Raw genomic sequence first — 10,383 nt, forward strand, 5'->3', positions numbered from 1 at the left:
GCTGCTTGATGAGGAACAGCTGACCTTCCTAAAACAAAGACCTCTAGATAGCTGACTAGATTCTGGTTTTAGCAACAAATTATAGCCACTTTAGTTATGAGCCCTAGTCTTCATGATATCCCAACTCATCATACTCAGTGCTCCTCATGTGTTACAAGATTGCCTCCTAGGAAAGTAAAAGAGGAGTGGATGTCATCCTACTTCAGAGGTTTGTCAAAAGGAGTATGTGGGCTTAGAAAGAATGTACTATCTGGTGGTGGTGGGGATTATATCAGGATTCCATTTGACAAGTAATCCAATTTGCCAACCCTCTTTCCTTCCACTAGTTCATTTAACTTTATAACAACCTAGTTAGTTAGTTATCCAACCCAGTTGGTTATTGTACATTTATTTGTGGGTAGATTTGCAGTGGTCCTGCATTACATAACAAGGTCCTCTGCTGTTCTGTTGAACACCAATTACCTCTTCCGTGACAGGAGCACAGCGAGCTCCCTTAGAAAATATTTATTGATGCCGGCATGATTGCGCATGCCTTTAATCTCAGCCCAGCACTCGGGAGGCAGAGGCAGGCAGATCTCTGTGAGTTCAAGGCCAGCCTGGTCTACATAGTGAGTTCCAGGATAGCTGGGGCTACAGGGAGACCCTGTCTCAAAAAAACAAAGAAAAAAAAAAAAAGAAAAAGAAAAAAGAAAACATTTATTGACATTGCTAAAATTATTAATCCCAACTTAATTTTGTAATTCATGAAATATATTCTATTTGCTTAGGATGATCAATTACCATATTTGTTGGTCCTTTATGTATCATTGACATATCATATGTTAATTATAATTTTAAAAAGGAAACTTTTGGTTGACTGATCTGGCTCCAGGGAACTAAAGATTGAATGGACTAACAAGAAAGCTGAGGCCTAGGGGCAGAGTGCGGTGAGCTGGCTGAGTTTCTTTGTTGAAAGAAGTAGGCAGGAATTCGACTCAAGGGTCAACTCTGGCCTGGGGCTAGGATCTTTCATTGGCCACTTGGACGGGAAATTTGGGAGCATGCGTACGCAGTGACTGATCTTGTACATGGAGGAAATCTTGGACCTAGGAGATGGAAAACAGGAGATGCAAAAGTCAGCATCTCTGCCCCTTGCCGGGCCTCGGAGCAAGACTACGCTTCCCAGAAGCCCTCGGGGCACGCACGGCCCTTGCCACGCGGCCTGTACCTGCGCCGTCAGACCACTGGGGGCGTTGAGGAGAGTCCTCCGCCGCCCGGTAGAAAGCTACGCGGTCCAGGGGCCGCTTGCTTCCTGTTTGTCCGACGAGGAGATATGGCGGCAGCGGCTGGGCCTGGGACCGGCCGACGGAGACGATCAGCAGCGACGGCGGCGGCGTGGGGCGTCTGGGGCGGCCGGCCGCAGCCGGATAACATCCTGCTGCAGCTGCGGCAGGGCCAGCTCACTGGCAGGGGCCTGGTTCGGGCGGTGCAGGTACGAGGCCGGCCGGGAGGGGCGGGGAGGGGCGGGGCAGGCTGGGGCTGGCCGGGGGCCGGGGGGGAGGCCCTTTCCGGCCGCTGCAGGACCGGCTGGGTCCCCCGTAGCCGGCCGCGGCCCCCCCCCCGCCCCCCGTGGGCTGCCCGAGTGCTGTCAGCCTCTGTGGTACTGTGGACAGCGGCCAGCTTGGAGGCTTCGGGGGCGAGGCGGAGCGGGGTCGGGCTGCCTCAGGCACTGATGGTGTGTCCGAGCCCTTGGCCCAGCTTCTGGATCCTCGGTTCCCTGCGCCACGTCTGCATGTGTGGGGGACCTTGTCGAGTTTGCTTTATCTTCCACAGGTCTCGCGTTTGCCTCTGGTGAACAGGATGGGGGTTCTTACTGCACCCCCGAAACGGTTCCCAGGCCTGTCGTAAATGTCATTTTCTCAAAGAGGCCTTAGCATTTCTCCTCCGTTTCTAAAGTAGGTCCCCATTTTTAGTCTGTCCGAGCCCCCAGTACGTTTCATTGCATTACTTCTTAGCCTGTAATTGCGTATTTCTTTGTTGTCTGCCCTTTTCATGCCCACATTAGGCTCAACTCCAACCGGTGCAGAGACTGTTTTGCCAATGTGGCGAGACATGGTTTGAAGGGAGGACTCGAGTCAGGTCTGAGTTCAAAGCCCTGCTCTCTTTTCCCGCGTGGGCAAGTTACCTTTCAGTGCCTTAGTTTTCTCGTTTGTAAGATGGGCATGAGAACTAGAATCTACCTTTTAAGGTTATTGTGAAATTGAAAGGAGATAGTTGTGTTAAAGTGTTAGTGCATTTCTGGTGCATATAAAGGCTGAACGGTAATCGGTATGTGTCCAGTGTCTGTCCATCTGTCTTATCTATGACTAGAACACTATCTCAGGATATCTCATCTCACTTTTCCCTATCCTCCCTGTAGTCCCAGAACTTACCTTGAAAACACACTTGTAAAGCATTACTTTAATTTAGAGAGCGCTTTTGTGCACTGGGGAGACTGAAGCAGGTGGATCTCTGTGAGTTCTAAGCAACAGTGAGACCCTTGCTCAGAGAGAGAGAGAGAGAGAGAGAGAGAGAGAGAGAGAGAGATTTAAGGGATAAATGTTGATGGGATGGTAATTGGATGAAAGGAGTCGAGAATGGGAGTATGACTTTGCACAGTATAACATGACATATTTTAAGTTAATTTTGAGCCATTTGAATATTCAAATGACTGAAGATAAAGAGGAGGTGTTCTGTACTTGTGGAGGGTTGCAGAACAGGGAGCATTTTTTGGATGAACCATATTTTCCTGGATATCAGACAGCTGTAGATGAGCAACCTCTTTCTCTGATGCATTCCTCTACATCTGCCCCAAGAGTATCTGAGAAATACTTCCCTGTCCTTTAAATCAGAATAGTTCACTGATCTGAGTATGTAGGGACAGGCAGAAACCTTTAACAATAACATTTTAGATCAAGCAGTGTGCAAGGTGTAACCATTTTTTGAGAATGTGTGTATTTTTGAGACAGGGTCTCACTTTGTAGACCTGGATGGCCTGGAATCATTATGTAGACCAGGCTGGCCTTGGACTGTGGCAATCCTCCTGCCTCTGCCTCCTGAGTTCTGGGATTACAGGCCACTACACACCCTGCAATCTTCAATATTTTGAGCCACTTGTTGCACTCATCTCAACACAGATGAGGGAAAGGGGGTTCAGAAAGTTCAGGCAATGTGATCCTATACACCTCTCCAGATAAACTGTTCTAAGAACAATAAGCCATAGAAATACTCCAACATGATCAGTGAGGCAATTTAGGAACACTAATTTGTTTCCAATGCTGAAAATTTAGAATGCTAGGAAACTAGGTTAGAAGGCTGCTGGAATATTCTTGAGCCTGGTTTTGGCTATTTATTGTGGTCGCCGATAGTTTTATTCAGGTGTGAGAGCTATTTCAGAGATTGAGTTAGGGACTCTTCATCAACTGTAATGAGGATGAAGTGGGGACCTTCCTGTTTCATAGTTACCTTTCGTAGTAGCGTTCTTTGATCTGTGACTTACCATGCCCTCCATATCCCTTCTCATGCTATGCAGAATAAATTATTTGCTCGCCCATATTTCCATAGCACAGCACACATACCATTGTAGCATATGGCATAGTTGGAAAGTGCCAGGTTTTTAAAAAGCTTTTTTTGGGGGGCGGGGTCAGGGGTAGGGAAAGAAAGAAAACAGGTTTATTGAGTAATGTGCAGGGGGCAGCAGGCTGCACAGTAACAAGAATACCACCTGTCTAAAAAAATACAACTAAGTTGACCGTCATAACTATTATAACCATACAGTTCAGCCTTTACACTGTTGTGCAGCAGAGTGCTAGAACTTTTCAAGTTGCAAATCTGAAACTACATCTACTGAACAACTCCTTTCCCCCTCCTCAGCCCCTGTAAACCACCCTTCTACTTTCTCTTTCTGTGAGTTTGACTGACATCCTCAGGTTCACCTGAGCAGTAGCATATGGTAGAATTTTCTTGGAAAAGGCTGACTTTTGAAGTAAGAGCGACTTGAATTGAATCTGATCTTGGTTCCTCTTTTGCCAGAACTGATCCGTCTTCCCTTCTCTATAAGTGGAACAGGAAGCCTGGGGGAAGACTGCAGGCCACAGGATTTAGAATGGGCCAGTCCTACTTGGATTTTAATTTGCCTCATTTTCTTACCTACTTTACGTCTATCAACGTAATACAGTATGCCAGGATATTTTAGAGTTTACTGATGGCTTCACATTCATTGGCATGTTTGATCCTCTGAGCAAATCAGGCCTTATAAATTCTTTGTTTAAAACTCCCCAACCACTTTCTATTGCAGTGAATCAAATCCTTTTGTGATGGGGATATAAGATCCTGCATGAGAAGCTGGAGAGATGGCTTAGCAGTTAAGAACACTGATTGTTCTTGTAGAAGACCCAGGTTCGAATCCCAGCACCCACATGGCAGCTAACAACTGCCCGTAGCTCTAGTCCCAGGGGATCCGACAGCCTCTTCTGACCTCTGCAGGCATTGCACGACAAGGGTGCACTTACCTACATGCAGGCAATACATGCATACACATTAAAAAATAAAAATAAAAAAGATCCTGCATGATTAGTAGCCTTTAGGGAATAGACTAGGTAAACAGTCGGCACTACACCAATGCAGTCATCTTACAGGTCACAACCTCAGATATCCTTTAGCTTGGCAATTTGGTAACAGTCTGCATTACGGGCATTCCCTTCCCTGTTTCTTGGCATCCTTTTTGATTTGCAGGTCTTCACATCCTTAGTGATTTCTAGATTTCACTTATTTTTTTGCTTCCTATGTTTTTCTTTAGATAGATTCACTTTTCTTTTTTTGTGGTGCTAGGAATCAAATTCAGGGCCTGGCACATGCTAGGTAACTCCACCGCTGAACCCTACTTTAACAAAATTTTTTTTCTATAGATATTACTTGTTTTAGTCTTAACTTTAATTGGGTTTGAAACCTAGGGATTTAAGTCAAGTAAAATGTCCCTTGCCTGTCAAGGGTAATTTGATACTGAGAAAACCCTGGAAACCAGGTGTGGTGGTCATGCATGCCTCAATTCCAGCACCTGAGAGGCAAGAGTTGGGAGGACTGTCAAATTTGAGGCCACGTTGGTCTACATAGTGAGGACCATGAGAGAGAAAGACTGACTACTGGATAGAATAAATTCTCATAAATGTATAAATACTATTAATTTCAGTGGAAAATATTTGTATTCACAAACCCAAAAATACATCCTTAGCTCTGTTGAAACCATTAAAAAGGACACATTTAGAGGTTAACATTTGTTATCAGAATAAGCTAACAAATGTTAGATCAAAAGGTAGTATTTCAAATGATCTTTTTATCTGGTACATGCCTTTAATCCCAGCACTCAGGAGGCAGTCAGACTGATCTCTGTGAGATCTAGGCCAAGCCTGGTCAGCATAATTAATTTCAGGCCAGCTGGGGCTACAGGGAGCCCCTGTCTCAAAAAAAAAGAAAGATCTTTTGGGGCTACAGAGATGGTTCAGTGGTTTTAAGAGAACTTACTGCTTTTGCAGAGGACGTGGGTTCCATTCCCAGCACCCACATTAGCAGCTCACAACTGCCTGTAACTTCCAGGGAATCTGATACCCTCTTCTGACCTCTGGGGGCTCCTGCATGCTTGTGTACTTATGTACACTCAGGCACATACACATAAAGTAAAAATATATATTAAAAAAAGAATAACCTTTGTATGAAATGTGTGAAAATTCAGTAAAAATTAAAAAAATAAAAAATAACCTAATCTTTATTAATAACTTTTTAAGATGTCTGTTTACCTAATCTTTATTAATAACTTTTTAAGATGTCTGTTTACCTGCACTTTGCTATTTTGAGTCATTAAACAAAAGATTAAACAAAGAAGATACGTTTTTTTATCAGTACCAGGCTTTAATTATTTAAAAAAGAAAGGCAGTAAAGGCAATCAATGAAAATTGTAACTGTCTGGAAATGTCACCTGACTAAACAGGCTGTCAGTTTAGGGTGCTCTATGCAGGAGATTATCACCACTGTAAATTGTCAAACCACAAATATTTAAGAGAAAAACCCATATGACACCTGCCAGTAATTTAGCTGTGAGGCTGACTGGATGGTGGCGATTTCATCATAGTGCTTAGCTGCTCACAAGGAAACAAAATGGAAATCATTATTTTCACTTACTAGTTTTTGTGACAGGATCTCACCCTGTAGACCAGGCTGGCCTAAATTGTACTATATAGGCCCTGGGTGGCCTCTAACTCATGGTAAGCCTCCTGCCTCAGCTTCTGAAGTACTAGAATTGATTACAGGCATGAGCCACCATGCCTGGCTTTACATACTATTTTAAATAGGAATAAGTCTTTTTTAAGACAATGTAAAATTCCTTGTGAAGTTGAATATTTGGATTGAGTGGCTCTCTGGGTACCTTGAGGTTTATTACAAAACACAGCAATGTGCTGTCCCCACTCTTTACCTCTGCCTTCCATTCTCCCTCGGTATTTATTGTCTGTAATGTAGCTATTTTTGCAAAAGAAGGACCCAAGAACCAGAGAGCCAATATTTCTAACTACCATGCTTATAAAGCTGTTTCTTGAATTTTTCAATTATGATAATACCTATTTTCTTCCTTCTGTAAAAGATTTGTATCTTTATGTCACCTATTTGTGTCTGCTGTTTTCCCAGTACTACGATTTTGGTTGTTGGTGCAAAATAGTTACATTCTACTGATAATATAATTACTATTTATAGTAGAACCACATATACCTAACAATTACTGGTTTTGTATGTTTTCCTTAGTGTTAAAAGCAATCCTTTTCATATTTTTAAAAATATGCCTGCATGTATGTGATTGCACCTTTGTCATGCAGTGCCTCAGAGGTCAGAAGAGGGCTTCAGGTTCCCCTGGAACTGGAGTTAAGGACGGTTCATAGCCACCATGTGGGTGCTGGGAATCGAACCCAGGTCCTCTCCAAGAGCAATCAGTGCTCTTAATCGCTGAGCCATCTCTCCAGCCCCTTTTTACTCTCCCCTCCCCCCTTTTCATATTTTTATGTATACACAGTAAAATTCCCTTTTCACTTTTCCTTTTTGTTGCTGGGGATTGAACTTGGGCTTCATAGCATGCTGAGCATATGTTCTACCATTGAGCAACATTCCCTTTTTAGTGCATCCTTCCTATGAGCTTTGATAAAAGCATACAGTCACATGGTCAGTACAGTTCAAATACAGAAAATCCCTTTGTAGATGTCAACCCCTTTCCATGACCACTCACCTCTTCCTAGTTTTTTTCCCTTTGTCCTTTTCCAGTCTGTCATATAAATGGAAGTGTACTTCATGTATTAGTTACCTTTTTGATCACTGTGGCCAAATTCCTGACAGAAGCAACTTAAGGCAGGAAAGGTTTATTTTGGCTCAGTGTCAGAAGTACAGTCATCATGGAGGGGCAAGCATGGCGTAGTAGTACCTGGCTGTGGACAGGATGCATAGTGCTCCAGCTGGAACCAGTAGTATCACCTTCAAGAGCCGCTCCAGTGATCCACTCATGTTAACTAGGCCCCAGACCCAGACTCCACAATCTTCCAAAACAGTACAGTCAGCCAGGGACAAAGTAGTAAAACAGGAGCTGCAGGGAACATTTTAGAGTGAAACTAGAACATGTTATAAAGGCATGAGCATTTGCCATGTGGAGCCTTCTGAATTTTCTCTAGCTTAATATTGCATCTTTTTAAGTTTTGCTTTGCCTTCTGCATATGTATAATTTGACTCCAAATTCTAAAACTTTGTTTTGCTTGGTTTTTAAGTTTCTGACCTCCTCTTACTAGCTGGGGTTTGAATTGGTATCTTACTAAGCTGCTTTATGGCTAAATTCTTGGGACGTTCTTCACCAAATCCAAATCCAGAGCATTTTATGGTGTTTTGGTTTATTTTTATTTTTTTTTACTTATGTTTTAGACCTTGTTTCTTAAATTCTGTATCTTTTTCTTGGAATACATTCTATAGCAGCCTTCCAGTAAAGAGTATATAGGAAGTAATTTTTTCATGTTTGCATATCTGAAAATATCTTTTACTCTGATATTCTATATTTAGTTTAGGTATAAATTCTAAGTCGGGGACTGGAGAGAGGACTCAGCAGTTAAGAGCACATACTGCTCTTGCAGAGACCAGGATTCAGTTCCTAGCACCCAGAATGTAGCTAACAACTGTCTGTAACTCCAGTTTCAGAGGATCTGACATCTTCTTTGGCCTCTACAGGCTTTTGCATGCATGTGGTATATTAGTCATGCAGGCTCACACACAAAAATTAAAAAAATAAATAAAACTTCCCAGTTGGAAGTTATTTTCTTTAAAATTTTAAATATCCCATTATCTTTATACAAAGTACATTCTTTTGTCCACATTATTTTTAGATTCATCCCTGAACTTGGTGATACTGTAGTTCATCTTTGTTTTCGGTATATTCTATTAATGGACCACAATTAAATCATTTTACTTTTTCGTGTTACTTGGGATCTTTCCAGGCTGGGGATATTATGAATAATGTTGATTATGAACATTTTTATTCACATCTTTGATATGTTTTTGCCCAATTTGGAGGGTATATACTTAGAATTGCTGGGGTATAAGATATGCATAAGTTTGGCATCATTACATATCGCTCGAGTTCTCAAGTGTTTGTACTAATTCATTCCCATCAGTGGTGTCTGTGAGTTCCAAATTCTTGGCAAACCGATAGTGTTGTCAGCCCTTTTCAGTTTAGTCTTTTCTCAGGTGTTTAATGGCACACCATTATGGTTTAAGTTAGTAGGTCCTTGATGATTAATGAGGTTAGGGTCCTTTTCAGAAGCTTGTTGGCAATTTGGACACCCCCTTTTGTGAATTGCTTGTTCAAATATTTTGCACATTTTTTGTTGTGTCTTTTTTCCCCTTTTTAACTTGAGTTTTTTTACATTCTGGATATGCATCTTTTGTAGATATTTTCTCTCATTCTGTGGCTCCTTTTTAATCTAAAAAAAAATCTCTTGATAGACATAAATGCTTAATTTCATTATAGGTCATTGTATCACTTAAGTGCTTTTTATATCCTATTTAAGAATCTGCCTTTTCTTAATGGCATGAAGATACCCAGTGTATCTTCTAAGCTTTATTGCTTTGCCTTTGACATTTCGATAGGCATTCTACTGAGACTTGTTTTGAGGGCATGTTGGAAGGATTTCCACATAGATATCCAGTTTGACCCATCATTATTAGAAAGTGTCCCTCCCCACTCTGTAGTGCCACCTTTGTTATCACCCCAATGTAGGTGCATGGGTCTGTTGCATGTCCTAGTTATCTAGCCCAGGTGGGCCAGGAGATCTGCCTGCCTCTGCCTCTCGAGTGCTGGGACCAAAGGAGTCCGCCACTATGCCCTGCTTTGCTTTTCTTGAGACAGTCTCATGTAGGCCCTGCTGGCCTCGAATTTGCTGTGTAGTTTGCATGTAGAAGCAGAGGACAGCTTTGTGGAGTTGATTCTGTCCTTCTACTTTTAAGTAGGCTCCAGGAATGGAACTCAGGTTGTCAGGCTTGTTAGCAAGCACTTTTATCCATTAGAGCCATCTCACGAGCCCCCATGGTTTTATACAGTGTTAGAGTTGGAACCTAGCACTTTCTTCATGTTAGGCAGGCATACTACCAGCCGAGTTACATTCTCAATCCTTTATGTTGTTGTTGTTTTTGAGATGGGGTTCCCCGGGGAGGCAAGGTGGCCTTGAACTCATTGTGTAGTCCAGGCTGACCTGTGGTTATCATCCTGCTCCAGCCTCACCTAGTTTGAGTCGCTGAAGTTTTCATTGGGATTTTTTTTTTTCTTTCTATATTCATGAGTGAAACTGGCCTACATTTCTCCTTCAGAGAGGTTTTGTATAAGGCTTATTGTTGTTATTTTATTTTGTTCTGTTTTGAGACAGGGTCTCATGTAGCCCAGGCTGGCCTTAAACTTGCTAGTAGAAGCTGTCCTTGAATTCCTGATCTTCCTGCCTCTGTTTCCTGAGTGGTGGGATTACAGGTGTGGGCTACCACACATTGCTTTGTGTGGTGCTGGGGACACAATTTAGGGCTTCCTGCATGCTAGGCGACCATCTCCGACTGAGTTGTACTTCCAGTCTTCACATCAGGTTTATAATGTCACCAAGAATGGATTTGGTTGTATTTGGTAAGTTTTGATATGTAATATGTAATATTTTTATTGTCTTTTATTTCAGGGTATTTTCACTTTGGTTACTTTTTTGACCCATGTATTTTTTTTTAGAAGTATATTTCTTAATTTTCAAATATGGGGATTTTATAATTATTTTTCTCTGAACAGAGTTGAAATTAATTGGGTTGTGACTGTAGAGC

The 10,383-nt window shown here is 42.2% G+C and overlaps 1 protein-coding gene across 2 annotated transcripts in view; it reads left to right on the forward strand.

Annotated features, from left to right (window-relative positions):
* Positions 1-1,235: 1,235 nt before the first annotated feature.
* Positions 1,236-10,383, forward strand: part of Trpc4ap (transient receptor potential cation channel subfamily C member 4 associated protein) — an 87,963-nt gene continuing 78,815 nt past the window's right edge. For both annotated transcript variants that reach the window (XM_008847869.2, XM_008847870.2), the window contains exon 1: positions 1,236-1,471. In XM_008847869.2, the coding sequence (XP_008846091.1) occupies positions 1,313-1,471 (159 nt within the window). In that variant the 5' untranslated portion in view covers positions 1,236-1,312. The remainder of the gene's footprint in view (positions 1,472-10,383) is intronic.

The sequence above is a fragment of the Nannospalax galili genome, unplaced genomic scaffold (genome assembly GCF_000622305.1).
Source record: "Nannospalax galili isolate Female #2095 unplaced genomic scaffold, S.galili_v1.0 scaffold724, whole genome shotgun sequence".
Taxonomy (NCBI): Eukaryota; Metazoa; Chordata; class Mammalia; order Rodentia; family Spalacidae; genus Nannospalax; species Nannospalax galili.